This window comes from Mus caroli, chromosome 7, assembly GCF_900094665.2.
Source record: "Mus caroli chromosome 7, CAROLI_EIJ_v1.1, whole genome shotgun sequence".
NCBI classification, from domain to species: domain Eukaryota; kingdom Metazoa; phylum Chordata; class Mammalia; order Rodentia; family Muridae; genus Mus; species Mus caroli.
In genome coordinates, this window is record NC_034576.1 from 24,051,018 (window position 1) to 24,069,689 (window position 18,672).

At 44.9% G+C, this 18,672-nt stretch overlaps 1 protein-coding gene across 1 annotated transcript; it reads left to right on the top strand.

Moving 5' to 3' along the window:
- Positions 1–921: 921 nt before the first annotated feature.
- LOC110298947 (carcinoembryonic antigen-related cell adhesion molecule 10) lies at positions 922–8,284 on the top strand. The gene is made up of 4 exons (XM_021168494.2): positions 922–1,204; positions 1,983–2,342; positions 4,518–4,877; positions 8,091–8,284. Exons 1-4 carry the CDS (start codon positions 1,141–1,143, stop codon positions 8,102–8,104), a joined length of 798 nt encoding a protein of 265 aa, XP_021024153.1. The 5' UTR covers positions 922–1,140; the 3' UTR covers positions 8,105–8,284.
- The last annotated feature ends 10,388 nt before the right edge of the window (positions 8,285–18,672 follow it).

The following is an 18,672-nucleotide window of genomic DNA, read 5'->3' on the forward strand; positions in this document are numbered from 1 at the left end:
TCAACCTCATTAGTCATCGTGGAACTGCAGATCAAATGGCAGCCAGTCTCACTTCATGACTATAATAGTCTCTAGCAAAAAGCTGAATGGATCCTCAAAGGATCTCCACACCTGGAACCTTTCTTGCTTAGCTCCACCATGGACTTGGGAGCCTGGTTACCAACCTTAGGGCAGCCCAGATGTGAGCTGCAGATCTCCTTGTGAACACCAGGGGAGACATTGAACCATATAATCAACAGAAAAACTCCTGAGGGATGAACATGTCTTGCAGCCTGGTTTCCATCCCAGTTCTGACACACCTGGAGCCAGCTCCCTCATGTAACCATACTCTGTCCTACTGGCTCTTTCCTGTATCTCTGAGAACTCCATTCTGCAAGGACAACCAATGTGGTCCCTTCCATCCTTCATCATCCATGGGGAGAGATGGGAAATCCCAGGGCATTCACCAAGGAGAACAAAGCCATCCTGGGAAGGTTACAGAGGGCATGGGCAGACCTGAATCACATTTGGCCAGCACCGGAAGCTGGGGAGGTCTCCCTGGCGCCCTCCATAGGAAGATGGAGCACACAGTCCTCTTTCCAGAACACACAGGTCACCTCCTTCTGCACACCCAGGATATGAAGCCCCTGAGACAACTTGTATCCTAGGATCAGACACCTGACTGGTGCCATCAGTGACGATGGATCAGGCCCTACCCAGTCATCACTCAGCTCGGCCTTTCCCAACCCTGCAGATAACTCTGCCACTTCCTGCCTGGAGTAAACCCCACCTCTGTGAGCATTGAGAGCAGGGCACACAGGGCTCCCATGGGGGTTTGTGTCACTCTAGGCTACAGGAAGTGCTGGAACTCCTGCTGCTGCTGACAGCCCCAAGGCCAGGGCACAGGTCACTCCTCAGCCTTGCTGCTCAGAGTATGTNCTAGAACACTGAACTGGGAAGAGAGGAATAGAAGGATGGGAGGCCCGCACTGACAGGAGAACAGCATTGTCAGAGTCACAGGCTCCACCCCCAGCCCACGTGAATCTGGGAGGTGGCCTCTTCTGGGAGGAGACAAAAGCTCCTTTAAGAAAAGCAGGGCAGATATCAGGGCAGCCTGGCTTAGCAGTACTGTTGGAGAAGAGGCTAGCAGGCAGCAGAGACATGGAGCTGGCCTCAGCACATCTCCACAAAGGGCAGGTTCCCTGGGGAGGACTACTGCTCACAGGTAAGGAGACAGTCCTTCCCAGTAGAGAGCAGGGGAGCTCAGAGACTGGCTGGGGTCTTCTGGGAGAGGAAAGGAACCTGAGAAGGGACATCAGGCTTCTGCTTGAAGCCTGACGGCAACAGGAAGCTCTCGGTGAATGTGAATTGGGAAATAGTGAGGAGAAACTCAGTTCTTCCCTATTGTTAAGTTTATCGCACTGGCCAGGATATCCTGAAGACTGAAGTCCACAACTCCGTCAGGGTGACTCTCCACGTAAAAACCAAACTGGGGCAAGTAAACAGAATTATTGCATACTACGCTGAGAAATTTGCAAACACACTAGGCTCTGGGACACTGATTTGTACATGGGTATGTGAGCGTGTTCCAGGCAGCAGGGACTAAGCCAAAATCCACCTAGCCCTCCTCACAAAGCCCTAGTTCTACTGGGCAGAAAGACAGACCAGCGAGGACATCTAGGTGGGGTCAGGTTGGCAAGCACTTCAGAACAAACAAAGCAGAGAAAGGCCAGAAAATGAAGGTGCGGGGTCTTTATAGAAAGTCAGAAAAGATAGCCCTACACTCAGCAAAGACTCTGAGTGTGAGCTGGGATCTGAGGGCAGTGAGCAGAGAGCTGTGTGAATGCCGGAGAAGAGCGTTTCCTACAGTGGAAAGATGCAGCGTTGCTGAGGAATGGAGGTGATGAGGCTGGCTGCCACTCAATAGGACACGTACTCACAGCAAGACTGAGAGGTTTTGCAAAGGTCCTAACATTGATAGGTTTTTCTCTCTTCCCTCTTAGCCTCACTTTTAACTTGCTGGAACCCTGCCACTACTGCCCAAGTCACCATTGAGGCTATGCCGCCCAACGTTACTGCAGACAACAATGTTCTTCTACTTGTTCACAATCTGCCGCAGACACTCCGAGTCTTTTACTGGTACAAGGGAACCACTGGGACTGAACAGAATGAAATTGGACGATTTGTAACATCCATTAATAGGAGTAAAATGGGGTTTGCACACAGCGGCAGAGAGACAATATATAGCAATGGATCCCTGTTCTTCCAAAGCGTCACCAAGAATGATGAGGGAGCCTATACATTATATATGCTAGATCAAAACTTTGAAATTACTCCAATTTCTGTGCGATTTCATGTACACAGTAAGTAATTCTCTGTAACCTCGGCGTCATGGGTAGAGCTAATCCTGCTTCCCACACAGCACTGTCAATCCTTGATGACTCTACTATGTCCCCTACATCGTGGTGGGAACATTTAGTTCGGGGCACACAGAGGGGAGAAAAACAGCAATAAACCAGGATGCCTCACTTGGACCCACTCTTTCAGAGAAGAGATTGTGAGGTAACTCAGTGTGAGGATGTCAGACTCTGCACAGTAACTTAGGCTGCTTATCCTGAGCATGGCCTCGAGAAAGACCCTTCAGGGCTCAAGCAGGGCCTGCCTGAGGAAACCATGAGAATCTCACGGAGAGGTGAGCACCAGGACACTTTGCTCCAGACGCAGCCCGAACTCCAGGAACTCTGGGAAGTTGTTAGCCTGGTTGAAATTTGCCCTCTTGTTAGAGCTGACAGGGACAATGGTTGATTGTAGGCTGGTAGGCTGTTGACAGTCAGCCTAGACTAGAGCCATGTCTGAGGTAGGTCACCTGGGTATCTCCTCCTGAGACCCAGTGCGCTCTGTGTACATGGAGAGCTATGAAAGACAACCAGCCAACTGTTGTGATGCTCCTGTGAGACTTCCCAGGAAAATAGAGAGCCCTAAAATGGTAGGAGGAAACCGTGTACAAATGGCAGCTCCTTGTTCTCCAGGGTGTCCAGCCCAGGGATTATTTCCTGCAGCAAATAGTAACAGACTCTGGTCTATGGAAGGTCAGATCATTGCTCCTTTTAAGGTTAACTTGCAGGCCTGGCAACGATCATTTACCAATGTGCACTGTTATAGGGAAACTGGGGTAGGAAATAGCTATTGAGTCATGGTCCCATACACCCTGTGTGGCACTAGCTTGTCTGTCCTCAGCCACACCTCGGGGACCTTATTAGCTATCCATGCATTGGAGAGGAGCAGTGGGTTCAGAGATGTTGGTTCAGGCATGCACAGCCTGAGTGGAAGCCTGGTCCAGGAAATGAAAGTGTTGAGCAGTAAGTCAGCTTTCCTCAACAGAGTCCAGGCCTGACCAGCCCACACTCTCTTCACTAGACTTGGAATCCCAGGGTCCCAGGTATGCTGGTGTCCTTCCTAGCAGAGGAGATGAAGGAGACGGCTTTGTTTCCTCCCACTAGAGCTGCAACCAGCATGAGGAAGAGTGTATAATTAGCTCTTACTGTGATGGAGGAAGAGGGAAGGAATGAGCTGGAAGCCCCTTACTTACTGAGCCAGAGTGTCCTGACAGGATCAGTGAGAATTAAATTAGGTATTGTAGGAGGGGGTCACAGCAAGACTGAGACTGTGTCAATATTATTGCAAGAAATTAGACATTTTTATACTCTTGTCAGAAAGAGAATATAATGGTGGTTACCAGGAAGAACACAATTGTAGTTGCCATGATAAAATGACAGTATTCAAGCTGGACAGGGTCCCCAAAGAATAATGTCCAAGACTAATTGTTCTGCCAAACTCTATATGCTCTGCTGACTTCTAGAGAATGCAGAGATACAAAGATAGCTTAATGCTCCCCTGCCTGAGGGAGGCATCTAACTGAAAGGCATGTGGTGCCCCAGGAGCCATGGGCTCAAACCTGAAAACCTAGGTTAGGAATCTCTTAGGGCTGTTAGACCAGGCTGAATGCAAGAGTCCCTAACATCCCCTTTTTGATTTTTAATTTCAGAGTGTGCAAGTCAATCTTTAAAGTAGATATGGAGAACCGAATTAATATTAATGCTTCCCAATGTGACAACAACAAATTCCCAGAGACATTCTTATGGGCCGAAGTTTAATTATAGACAGAAAAAGAATGAGCAAACATCTTTGCTAGGTTTTATATGCCCTGAGGAGAACCACAAACGTATCTTTAGGTCCAGATAATTTCTGAATCTGATTTGATGTAACATCTCTCCAGTGGACCATGGCTTTAAAGGAGGAGGTCAGAGAAGATAAGCCTACACTCAGCAAAGACTCTGAGTGTGAGCAGGGATCTGAGGACAGTGAGTGGTGAGCTGTGTGAATGCTCGAGAAGAGTGTTTCCTACAGAGGAAAGCTGTAGCATTGCTGAGGAATGGAGGTGGTACTGCTGACTGCCACCCAATAGGACACAGGCACAGCAAGGCTGAGAGGTTTTGCAAAGGTCCTAAGATTGATAGGTCTTTCTCTCTTCCTCTTAGTCTCACTTTTACCCTCCTTGAGCCCTCCCACCACTGGCCAAGTCACCGTTGAGGCTGTGCCGCCCAACGTGGCCGAAGGGAAAAACGTTCTTCTACTTGTTCACAATCTGCCGCGGACGCTCCGAGCCATTTACTGGTACAAGGGAACCTCTGCGGGTGAAAGAAATGAAATTGCACGATTTATAACAGCCTCTAGTAAGATTATATTGGGGCCTGCACACAGCGACAGAGAGATAATATACAGCAATGGGTCCCTGTTCTTCCAAAGCGTCACCAAGAATGATGAGGGAGCCTACGCACTGGATATGCTATTTCAAAACTTCGATCACACCCTAATGCCTGTGCGATTTAATGTTCAAGGTAAGTAATTCTCTTTAACCTCTGCATCATGGGTAGAGCTAATCCTACTTTACAAATTTACAACTTTTAGGTACATAATATAGAAGATAATATTCTATGAGGAGTAGCCCTACTACCCTTCTCCCTTTCCTTTGTTTTAAAATAATGTTGAAATTGTCCATTGGCTCTGTCAGCAAATGATTTGCCCTGAGTTTTCTATGGTATGCCTCTGATATGGGTTATATCAAACTTTTAGCAAAATTCTGTAAAATACTTAGAATCGTACACAATGGCATTGCCCATTTTTTAATATTTTACAGATGCCTAAAATAGCAAATCCTTAGAATAAAAACGAGTTGGCATCCTTAACTGCTTCTCCAGATAGGGGGACAGTAGCAATAACCAAAGAGGAAGTGTATCCAGAATGACATGAGCATATTTTAATTTCCTAAATCTGGGGACATAAGTAGTATCCATGTGACAGATATGACTTGGCAAAAATCCTCCAGGAGTCATGACATAAGAGAATAGAAGTTGGTATTACCTCTTACACACGAAGGGCAGCCATTAACTATCAGGAGAGTCAGCTATTTAGTTAGCGAAGCTTGGTTTTAATGATGAAGTGTTTTGATGAACGCGTGTATGGGATTCTTATATTTTCTTTAGGTTGTTAATTTCTAGGAGAAGAGTCAGTATTAAAAGGGAATCTGTCTTTGCATTTCCCTCAGACAAAAGTCCTGTGTAGCTGTCCTGTGGCCATGGACAAACTGGATTTCCCTGAAAGGAGGGCTGGAAATGAAAAAGAGATGGGGAATGGGGGCAAGAGAAGAATGAAGCCAAGACAAGGTTCTGATCAAGGCTCCAAATTTAATATTCAGCACTGTGTTTATATAGGGGGAACCCACAGACCAATCCTTTTTTTTTCCAGCTGAATTATGTTGCAAAGCAAGGTCAGAAGGCAGTCTCATCTTCTGTAGGAAGATGTAGTTCCTGTAGGAAGTTGCACTTACAACCCAGGGGGTAACTCCACTTAGGCTGTCAAGGTCCAGCAAGGCAAACGCTCAAGGTCTATTCAACCTGCCCAAGGCTGGGAATGACACAGTCCTGGAAGATTAGAATGTGACCTGATATAGCCAAAATAAACTGGATTTTTGGCGTCTGCTTTTTCAGTTGAATTAAGTGGAATGAAATGAAGAGAGGTGATGGATAAAGCAAGCTGCAATGTTTCTAGACGCTGCCTGGCCAGCACTGTGCATTGTGAATCAGAATTTGGGTTCAGAGGTTGAGGCTTCCATTGTGAGGTGATGTAAGTGACAAGACATCTGTTGTGCAGAAGCACCTGGGTGGGGAGAAATCCGTGAAGCACTGCTAGGAACCTACACATGTAGTGGCATCTACAAATACTGTTTGTTTAGAGGGCGATGCCTGCAGCCTGGTTCCTTTAGGAAAGAGAATAGAGCATGTTTTGATGCAAAATCAATAAGTTTACTTGAAGGGATATGGTTATCAGTTTGAAATGGATCTGCAGCAAAAGCCAGTGCTAAGCCATGCAAAGTTTTTTTTTTTTTTCAAAAATCCCAACAGTTTTTCATCAAAAGGAATACAATATTTTTGTTGGCGCTTGCCTGGATACTTGCTTTGTGTGAGGCCTGACTAAAATGATCAATTCAGCAACTATGAGCCGATATGGAGTGATCACCTTTTTGGGGGGTAATAGATGTATCTGTTCTATTGGACCCTCATCCCAGAGCAATCCTGTGGTGATTTGGGAGACAGGATACCCAGCAATGTAGGGACAGCAAATGGATTTGAGATGCACTGAAGCTGAGGGTTTTCCGCCTACCGTAATACCATACAAGCAGGCTCAGTCCATTCTCTGGGAGAAGGGTCACGATTCCCCTTAAGAACTTCAGATTCAGGGTGCAAGAGTGGTGTGGGAATTTTAAAGATAGATATAATCCAATTTATGGCTCCTAGCAGGTTTTGAAGATCATCTGGTCTTTAAGGTGTCCTCCCTAACTTCCAATTTTGAGGAATAATTCCTGAAGGCTTTATCAATTCTCCAAAATATAAGACTGGAGGAGTAGGTTAAGATTTTACAGGAGCTATAATCAATCCATAAGGAGTTAATCCAATTTATACCTCAGCAAATAAATCTCCTGGCATTCTATTCTTCTCAGCAGGCACAAGATATTATCCATATAATGTAATTACAATATTAGCAATATTATTTTTATTATATTGCTAATAATTTTTATATTATATCTATTATGTTGCTAATAGTGTTATTTTATTTTATTATCATGTAATAAATACAGGAGGAAACGGCCCTTTAGCTCTCCCAAAAGCAGTAGCAACAAGTTTTTGGTACAAATTTGAGCTATTTGCATTCCTTGAGGCAAAGCTTTCCAATGATGATTTGCATTGGTTTGGCTGAGTTAACAGAGGGGTCCACAAGCCTTCCCCTGCTGACATTTCAAAAGCTGTGGGCACACGATTTTCTTGATTTCTAGTAGCTTGGTCCTGACAACTTTTTGAATACTCAGTCTTTTACACTAAATATTCACCCCTGTAAGACAAGCTTTGCTAAGATCCTCCAGTCAGAGGGAACAAAATAGCCAGAAGCAGAATGAAGGAGACAGTGTAAAAGAGGGCAGTTGGCCCACCCTGAGCACAAGCCTGCTTCAGATGCTTAAGAGTCTCAAGTGAACTGGTATATAGTTTTTAGCTCATTGCCGTAGTTTCAGGATCCAGCATTCACTCACCAGGAAAAGAAAAAAAAAACAAAAAACAAAAAAACCCTTCCATGTCTTCTCCCATGCTGGGGCTCAATACAGGGTCTGGGAGACCATATGGTGACTGAAAAGGAGCTTTTTTTTTTATGGAGGGTGAGAAACCTCACCAACAATGTTTTCTGACTGAGAGCAATCAGACAAAAGAGGACATGAAGCAGCAGGAACAGTCTCCGCAGCATCAGGACCTGTTCTGATGGACAAGGGATGGGAGCAGAGGGAATTGGAGCTAGAGATGCAGGGGAAGGGGGAGGAAGGGGAGGGGGATGGGGGGGAGGAGGAGAGGAGGAGATCCCTCGCCTCCTCACAGAGAGGCACATGCTGTATCTTCAGGTTTAATCCTCCTTCTGTTCACAGGGTTAGCTCTGTTCTTTCCAGATCGTTTTCATTTTTGATTATAACTGTGTCCCTTTTCTCTCTTTGTTCTTATTTCTTTCCACAGCTAAAAAGCAGTAGGAATTTTTTTTCCAGCCCCCTTGCATTTAATTCTTCTTTCATTGCTCTTTCTAACTGGAACCGAACTCTGGGAAAGAGGGCTGATGCTCACTAGTGAACCCCAGGGATTTCATCGACTGACGGTGCCCCGCTTCACCCCCTTCCACCAGCAATAAAGTCCGCATAACTTCTGCAAACAAAGGTTGGCTCCTTCGACTCTGCCTGTTCCATTTCCACCGACGATCACTTAGTCTCCTGCCTTATTATACTGTGTGCACACCACTGCCAGGCGTTCCTCTCCTTATGTTTTTTTTTTTTATGATTTTTCATAGATACCCATATTTCAGATCCTTGTTCAGGGCTCCGCCTGTAAGTGCAGGTGTTCCCTTCCACAGCTAGGCTTGCCTGATTGTGCTCAGAGTGGACGTACCCAACAGGCCTGGCTCAGATGGGTCATAGCAAGACTGAGGCTGGTACTAGTTTATTCCAAGAAATCAGATTTTTGTCTGAGACAGGGTTTCTCTGTGTAGCCCTGGCTGTCCAAGAATTCACTCTGTAGACCAGGGCTGGCCTCGAACTCATAGATCCACCTGCCTCTGCCTCCCAAGTGCTGGGATTAAAGGCATGAGCCACTACACCTGGCTGGCAATCAGACTTTTTACATTATTATCAGAAACAGAATATAGTGGCAGTTGCCATGATACAATGATGTCTGCAAGTCATACAGGGTGCACAAGATGAATGTGTATGACCAATTGTTTGGAGACACAAAGATGACCGAATGCTTCGCTGTCTGAGGGAGTGCCTCAGTTTCTCAGAAACTGAAAGGTACACAGCGCTCCCCAGGAGTCACAGACTCCAGCCTGCCGAGCCCATGATGCACGTCTCCCGGGGCAGCTAGATCAAGGCAACTCCATGATTCCCCAGGAGGCAGGACACAAACTGTGTATGGCTGACAATGTTTTCCTGATGGCCAATCTATATACTCATGAAAGATGAATATATTAATGATGATGTCATTTACATTGTTGAAAGGAGACCATTCTAATTAATAGTGCTAAGAATTCACACTTGCCAGGCTGGAGAAATGGCTCAGGTAAATAGCACTGGCTGCTCTTCCAGTGAACCCATGTTCCATTCCCAACACCCACTTGATAGCTCGCTACTTTCTATAATTCCAGTTCCAGGAGAGCCAACACCTCTTCTAGCTTCCTCGGACACCAAGGCACACAAGTGATTCACAGGCGAGCATGCAGACAAAACAGTCACGTATACAAAAGTCTTTAATAATGTTTAAAAGAATTGACACTTGAAGGTGGGATATACTGCAAAAGGATTCAAGGAGAGTTGAGAGGTCAAAGCACACATCATAATTCAAACGGCATTACACATTTGCTAAAACTTGGGTTGTAAGCTGAGATAGTCTGTGCCTGCCAGTTAGTGAGGAAACTGATGCAGGAGGATTGCTTGAGCCCAAGGCAACAAAGCAAGACCCTTATGATAAAAAGGGAAAATTGTACTAGAGAGTGGCCCAGAGAGGACACATGCTTCACATGTAGGGGCTTAGAGAGTGAGACCTGCACCACAGAGCAAAGTCATGGCACCATGGCCTCCATACATGGCCACAGACTTTAACTTTGTCTCAATTTTTTCTTTATATACATGAATTTATACGGGGAGGGGTGCGTGTGAGGTAGCATTAATGTGGAGGTCAGAGAGCAACTTGTGAGAATCAATTCTCTTCTGTCATGTAGGTTCCAGGGATCCACTCAGGTAGGTTTGTGAGACTTGGTGGCAAGTGCGTTCAACTGCTGAGCCTGCTGAGTCGTCTCTATGCTCCTCTCACACATATATACACAATACATACACACACACATACATACATACATACACACACATATACATGTATAAACACTTACACACACATACATACACATGTACACACACATATATATATACCCACGTACATACATACATATATACCCACACACACACGTACACACATATATACATGCATACACACATACATGCATACACACATACATGCATACACACATACACACTTATACATACATACACACACATACATGCATGCATGCATACATACATACATACATACATACATACATACATACATACAGGGGAAAGGTATGTGCACATGAGTACAGGCACCCTCAGAGGTCAGAAATCTCACATCCCTCTGGATCTGTAGTTACAGGCCATTGTGAGCTACTTGATGTGGGTCCACGGAACTGAAGTCCTTTTGAAGAGCAGTATGTACCTGTACATTTAATAGCTAAGACATATCTCCAGCCCCTGTCTCAGTTTTTAAAGATTAAATATGTAGCTAATTCAATCTACTGCATACAAAACACCAATACCCTCGTTCTATTGCTGTATGATAATTTTTTAAAGATTTATTTATTTATTATAAATAAGTACACTGTAGCTGTCTTCAGACACTCCAGAAGAGGACGTCAGATCTCATTACAGATGGTTGTGAGCCACCATGTGGTTGCTGGGATTTGAACTCAGGACCTTCAGAAGAGCAGTCAGTGCTCTTAACCACTGAGCCATCTCTCCAGCGCAGTGTGATAAATTATCCTATTTACATCAGAGTTTCCTTCCATCGTTTAGAGACTGGGTGAGCCTGAACTCCTTATCATCCAGCCTCCACCTCTGGAATAGCTAGGGAGGCAGCTCAGTCTGTAACTTGGCTCCCATGCAAGCACTGAGGTCCTGAGTTCAGATCCCCAGCACCCACACTAAAGCTACGCATGGCAGCACGCACTGTCTCTCCAGTGGGTGAGGGTGGCAGCGACAGGCAGACCTGAAGGCCCCATTGCTCAGACCATCTGACTAAAGCAGTGATCTCTGGGTTCAGTGAAAGACCCTGTCTCAGAAACACAGTGGAGGAGCTGAGAGACGGCTCCATGGTGAAAAGCACATACTACGTTGCAGACGTCCCAGGTCAGCTCTCAAGCCCTACACGGTGGCTCATAACCATCTACCACTCCAGTTCCAGGGATCTGATGCCCTCTTTTGACCTCTGCAAGCACTGGGCATGCATGTGATACATGTGCATACATGCAGGAAAACACACATACAAATAAATGTTAAAAAGAATTAAGATGGAGAAAGATGCCCAGGTCAGTCTCTGACCTCCTCCCTCCTCATGTTCTCACACAGATAAGTTCTCTCTCTCTCTCTCTCTCTCTCTCTCTCTCTCTCTCTCTCTCTCTCTCTCTCTCTCTCCCTCTCTCTCTCTCACACACACACACCACTATGCAAACACACACATACATACACAGACACACACTCATACACACAGACACACCATACAAACCCTCACCTACACACTTACCTACACCTATGTACATGTACACACAGATATACAGATACACCATACACATAGACATATGTGCATATACACACATACACCATGCATACAGACAGACAGACATACACACACACACCATACACACAGACACATGCACATTTGCACACAGACAGACACACATGCACCCCATACACACTCACATGAACACATACATACACAGATACACCATGTACACAGACATATGAACACAGAGACGGATGTACATGCACATACACACACACACCATACACACACACACCATACACACATTCACCGATACACACACATATATATACATACACACACATGTTGGAAGTTGGTCTGGAGCTCAGGAGCTCTTTGCTCTGAAAGGGTGGCAGAGGATAATCACACTGTGGGATTGGATGCTGGAGCGAATGTCCTCAAAGGGCAGCTGTTCATCCCACCAAACAACAGAAAGACCATCACCTGAATTTTTTATTGAATTAAGCAGGCTTTAACTTCTGCCAGACAGGGCTACCTCCTTCAAGTGGGATTTGAGAAAAAATAGCATTGAACGCAGGATAAATGGGGTTGTACACCTACAAACATCCAAGAGTAGGGGGTTTTCGATGTTTTTTATGTAGAAACTTGGCAGAAAATTTCAAAACTATTTGATAGAACATCTTATCAGGGTGGAGGTTAGGATATAGGGTGTGGGACATGTCAAATTCCAGAAAATGGTTCAAGAACCAGTCAAACTCAAGCTTTCAGAAAATAGGAATGCACTTATTTTGACCTTGAAACAAGATGGCTTTTTTAAAAAAAATAACTTTGTATTGGTTCTTTGTGAGTTTCACATCGTGCACCCCAATCCCACTCATCTCCCCACCCTTCCATATCCACCCTCTGTCCTGCAACCTTCCCCAAGAGGATGGAGAGTGTGAAGCTGGCCTGAGACACATATCTAATGAATTCAAAGCCATCCTGGACCACATGCTGTGACTCTATCTCAAGACCAAAACAAAACAAAAACAAAAAAAAATATTGAAATCTGCTGCAACAGAAGAACTTTAAAACATGACAGCTTGTGAAAGAGTCCAATCACAAAGACATTGTACATAGTCCCATTTATATAAAATACCAGAAACAGGCACAATTTTAATTTTGCTTTTGTTTTAGTCTTTGGTGTGACTTCACGTATAAATGTGCACCCAGGCTGGCCTCAGCACTCCTCATGGAGCAGCTGATGACCTTGTACTTTAAAGCCACTAGAATAGCGGGCTTGTGCCGCAGCAGCCAGTGTCTCACAAGAGGTGGGTTCTTGGAGCAGAAGGTAGATTAGTGCTTTGCAGGGGTTTTTAAGAGAGCAGAACGGGGTGGAGCCTCGTGAGAGCGTGGAGGTTTCCCGTAGAAGGAACACATGTTTGAACCAACTGTGATGATAGTTGCATAGCCCTGGACATAGTCTTACAGTCACACGCTTCCAGTGCGTGAGTCTATGGGAGATGGATTACATTTCAGGACAATTCATGGAGGAAAAACCTCGGGGCTGTGCCAGCAGGGTGGGGAGGGGAGGGAATCAGAGGCAACTTAGCTGTCATAGCTCAAAGACCCAGTTACGATCCATAGCATGTCTGTAAGACTGCCTGAGTTTTTGTGTTAACACATCATCTTAAAGTTAATTTTTAAATTAATGTCAAGACATTGAGCTTCAGTTCTCCTCTCCTGCCACCAGTGCTGCCTTGCATCCTGTCTTGATGATAATGGATTAAACCTCTAAAACTGTACACCAGCCCTAATTGAATGTTTTCCTTTATAAGAAAAAAAAAAAAAAAGATGAGTAACTGGCAAACCAGTAGTGTTCTAGACTCACAGATGCACAAAGGCTCAGGCACAAAAGAACAGGAACAGTGGAGGGATCGTCATTTAGATGAGGCTACCATCTTAAGAATGAGGTAGGGTGGAGGAGGGTGTGGCAAAGGAGACGCTGGAGAGTGAGATTGTCTGAGTCAGGCTGACTAGACAGAAATGCATTCTAGGGGCAACTGAAAACCGAAAGGGGGCTGGAAAGATGGCTCGGGGGTTAGAAGCACTGGTTGCGCCTCTAAAGGCCAGGGGTTCAATTCCCAGCACTCACACAGCAGCTCACACCTGTCTGTAACTCAAGTTCCAGGAGACCCATCCTAACGGGCAAACATGTGGTACTCATATCTGCACATACAGGCCAAATGGCCATACATATAAAATAAATAAGTATTTAAGAAAGAAAGAAAGAAAGCCACTAAAAGGCTGTAACAATGAAAAACACTATCAGAGTTATGTTTCCCGAGACTCGTCTGCATTGTAGACAATGCACCAGGGAAGATGAAGTTACACTGGAAGCCAGAGAGGGAATCAGAGGCAGACCTGGCACAGTGATCTCAGGAAAGAAGTCCTAGTTTGAGAGTGTACAGATGACGATGGGACTGGACAAGTCCAGAGACGTGTAGGAGGCAGTGTTGTCAGGCACAGGGGCACACGCCTTTGATCCCAGCACTCGGGAACCAGACCAGCGGGTCTCTATGAGTTCAAGGCCAGCTTGTCTACATAGGGGTTCCAGGACAGCCAGGACTATGTAGAGAGACCTTGTCTCAAAACAAAACAGGACAAAAACTGAGCAACTCGGGGCTAGTGAGGGGGCTCAGTGGGTGGATGCTCACTGCATAAACCCAACAACCTGAGTTTAATCCCGGAACCCATGCATAGGTAGAAGGAGAGAACAAATTCTACTAAATTGTCATCTGACACCCACACACATGTCGTGACACATTCAAGACATATTGTACACACACATACCTGCACAGTAATAATAGTCAGGCACACCTTTAACCCCAGTACTCGGGAGGCAGAAACAGGCAGAGCTCTATGAGTTTGAGACCAACTTGGTCTACATAGTGAGTTCTAGGCTGGCCAAGGCTGCTTGGTGAGACCCTGTCTCAAAACCAAAAAGAAAGAGGGAGAGGGGGGAGCAGGGGGAGGGGAGGGGAGGAGGGAGAAAAAGAGGGAGGGAGAAAAGAAGGGAGACACACAATAATAATAAATTAAGACTTTTAAAATCTCGATGACCAACTAGATGAGAAGGTAAGGAAAGTGCCAAGAGCAGTAGCCAGGTTTGTGTTTTCCTGCATGTATGCACGTGCATCACATGCATGCCCAGTGCTTGCAGAGGTCAAAGAGGGCATCAGATCCCTGGAACTGGAGTGGTAGATGGTTATGAGCCACCATGTAGGGCTCGAGAGTCAACCTGGGATGTCTGCAACGTAGTATGTGCTTTTCACCACGGAGCCGTCTCTCAGCTCCTCCACTGTGTTTCTGAGACAGGGTCTTTTACTGAACCCAGAGATCACTGCTTTTGCAGGGTACTGTAGACTGAGGAGAAAATTAATTCTTTTCAAGAAGCAGTTGGAAGACAAAATAATAAGGTGTTTGGTTATCTGGGCAACATGGAGGCCAGAGCAGGAGGATCAAGAGCTTGAGACTTGGAGCTGGAGAGACTGCTTAGTGGTTAAGAACGTTTGTTGCTCATCAAGTCCAGCTTTAGTTCCCAGCACCAAGTGGCAGCTCACAGCCATCCGTAACTTCAATTTCAGGAAATCTAGTACCCTTGTCTGACCTCTGTAGGCAGTCATACATGTAGCACACAGACATACACACAGGCAAAACATTCATATACATATAATAAATCTAAAAAAAATAAAATTAAAGAGTGTAAGGCTCATCTAGGCAGCACAGTAAAACCCTGTCTCAAAACCAGTAAATTTCCACTGAGGTGTGGTGGCGCACGCCTTTTATCTCAGCACTTAAGAGGCAGAGGCAGGTGGATCTCTGTGAGTTTGAAGCCAGCCTGGTCTACCGAGTGAGTTCCAGGACAGCCATGGCTACACAGAGAAAACTTGTCTCAGAAAAAAAAAAAAAGACAGTAAATTTCTTGGACAAGTTATATATGTTCAAGCACAGAAGTTCAGCAGCCAACAGAAGTCCACACAGCATTCAGGAGAGCTGTCCGTCATATGCCAGTTAAAGCAGTCTACAGAAAGCTCAATGGACACGTGAAGGGAGAGACAGGCTACAGCACAGAACACTGAGGACCACCAATATTTAAGAGATGGAAACATTAAAGAGGTGGCTAAGAAGAAGGGAATGGCCAGAGCAGAGAGAAGAAAGAAGCCAACAGTATTGGCAAAGCAGCTGCTATGGTGGAGAGTGGTAATCACCTCCTCGTATGCTCTGAAACTTGGGGTGAGCTGCCGTGAGAAGGGTTTATTGTACTGTGTGACTGCTGCGATGCTACTGATCTTGATGAGAACAGTTTCTGCTGCATATCAGGGAACAAGACGTACTCCAGGATGCTAACGGTAGGTGGAGGTAAGCCATGGAGACTTAACCCTGTAAGGAACGGATCTACAGAAAACAGGAGAGTGAGTGGTGTTCATGGGAACATCATGTGTGCTCACTGGAATGACGGAGAGGTTAACATGGCCTCTGAGGAAGGATGGCATGCAAGTTTGTAAAGCATCTTGTATGTTTGGTTGAACATATGTAAATCAAGAAACACAACCCAGCACATAGACATAGGGAAATAAACCACATGACCATCTTAATATTTGCAGAAAGGTTTTCACAAAGCCCAGCATCCCTTGAAAAACGTGTTAGGGTTTTTCTCACAAAGCACAGGAACACTCATCTCAGTCACACAGGGATGGCTCCAGGACTGATCAATCAGGGCTGCAAGTCCAGGCTCAGGAGCTGAACTGTGACCACAAGCCAGGATCCTATAGATCTCTTAAGCCTTGAAATCCTAGATATCTGTGCCAAGTTATTTTACCAATCAGGATTTAGGGATAGGTGATTGATTTCCTTAGGAACATGACTTTGTTGTACACTTATCTTGCTCTCATTGGTTGGGGTATTCAACTGTAGCAGGGGACTTGCCTTGTCCAACATTCATGTCTTAACTTGACAACCAGGATGTCAATCACCTATGTACATGTTCTGCAAATAGGATGTTAATTCCCAGGGAGGTCTTGGGAACTTCGACTTTACTTGACCCCTACTCAAAATGGAAGACTTATTACAAATAGCTTCTTATATTGTGCAGGTGTCTTTCTTATGTTGGGGTCTGTCCCAAGGGCAGTTTATAAAAGCAAAAGCCATAAAGGCTCATACTCAGGTGCAGGATGTGCTGCCAGGTGGTTGGTTCAGGTCCAAGTTGAATTGTGACTCACTATACAAAGCAGTTCTAACATGACTGTTACTGTGATTGGTTTCCAAGAACACAGAACATAACAGAATATGTAATCAACTTGGGCATAAGAAAGTCTCCTGGTAATACAGAAACAGCATAGGAGAAAGTTTCCTTATAATATCAGTAACAGCATGAAATGGCAGGCTTGCCAAGTAACAGTTATCTAGGCCTTAAGAAACAAACAAACAAACAAAATCACTTGAGAAATTAGCGTAGAAGGAACATGCATTCACATGACAAAGGATCGATACAGCAAACACACTGCCAGCATCGTACTACAGGGAAACCGAGGGCCACTCCCTGAAAATCTTGACCAAGACAAGAGTGCCCAGTCTCCTCACTCACATTCAGGATAGTGCTTGAAGCCTGAGCTAAAGCAGTAAGACAAAAGAAAGAAATGAAAGGAAATGAAAAAAAGGAAGAACTATACGTCCCTATCCCTAAGTGAATCTCAGAAACCTCTTAATCTGATGAGCACTTTCAGTAAAGAACCAAGATAAAATCAGTTCAAACCCCATCAAAATGTGAACAGTATTCTTCACATAACAACAACAAAATACTCTGGGGTTCATAGAGAAACCCAAAAGGTCTAAATATCCAAAGCAATCCAAAGCCTATAGGCATCACATTACTCCATCTCAAACAGTGCAACAGAGCCATAGTGACAAAAAGAACTCAGTACTGGCACAAAACACAGAAGTGCAACGCAAATGAATACAACAGAAGATCACAGCTACAACTGCCTCATTTCTGACAAAAGTGTCAAAAACATACTTTAGATAGAGCATGATATTGCACACCTTTAATCCCAGCACTCAGGAGGCAGGTGGATTCTCTGTGAGTTCAATGTCAGCCTGGTCTACATAGAAAGTCCCAGGCTACACTACATAGAAACCCTGTCTCAAAACTATAACAATAATAGCAAACATCCACTGGTTTAAAAGCCTCTTCCATGAACGGTGCTCTGGATGGTCACATAAAAAAGAAGGAAACTAGATCCATATTTCTTACCCTGCACAAGAACCAACTCAAAACTTTAATGTAAGACCTGACTATGAAACTGTAAGAAAATACAGGCAAAATCATTCAAGACACAGGTTCCCGGGGCTGATGACTCAGTTGGTAGAGTGCTTGAATTCTTGGAACCCTTGAGCTCAAACTAAGTAACAGAGCCATAGTGACAAAAAGAACACGGTGCCTGCACAAAAGCAGAAATGTAAAGCATGAGTCCTAGGTTCAATCTTCAGAACTGTGCATATATTAATATTGATGATTTGCCTCATGTTGTAAACAAGCCATATTCTTCAGAGCTGAATCTGACACACACACACACCTGCTAATCTATAAAACTCCAATGGTGGTGTGCAAATATTAGTTGTGCAAATATTACACCTTTTTGCTTGTGTAGTTTTAGTGGGGGCAGGGGACTTTTTGCTTTGATTTTTGTTTACTTGTTTATTTGGTATTGTTTGGTTTTGTTTTGCTTTGCTTTGCTTGGTTGGTTTAGTTTTGGGTTTGGAAACAGCATCTGACCTGCATAGCACAGGCTAGCTTGGAACTCCAGATCCTCCTGCCTCAGCCTCTGGAATTCTAGGATTGTAGACTTGACATCTTTCCTCTCTTCTATGCCTTAGGCTCTTGGTGGCAGATATGGTGTTACTGGTGGGAACAGGAAGGATGTGTCACAGCAGGAAGAGCAAGTGGTGCTGATGCTGAGCCCCTGGAGGAAGGTTCCACAGCAGACATAAGGTGAATTACTCAAAGATTGCCCTCATCCTGGCCTGAAAGTATCGATTCACATAGCAAGTGATTCTGAGAGCACACTGATGTTTAACACCACGTGAGTCCCCCAGACAGTCAAATTACTGCCCCTTAGTCATCTAGCTGGCTGATCTGTCTCCCGGAGTTAGGGTGATGATGGGGTAGGGCAGGGAAAGGGTCTCAAAAATTAGGAAAACAGCCATC

Bases quoted from the DNA above. Each gene is read 5' to 3' on its own strand.
- LOC110298947 (XM_021168494.2), top strand. From the start codon at position 1,141: ATGGAGCTGGCCTCAGCACATCTCCACAAAGGGCAGGTTCCCTGGGGA. The intron at 1,205-1,982 runs GTAAGGAGACAG...CTTCCCTCTTAG, and splicing joins GGGAGGACTACTGCTCACAG to CCTCACTTTTAACTTGCTGG. The intron at 2,343-4,517 runs GTAAGTAATTCT...TCTTCCTCTTAG, and splicing joins TGTGCGATTTCATGTACACA to TCTCACTTTTACCCTCCTTG.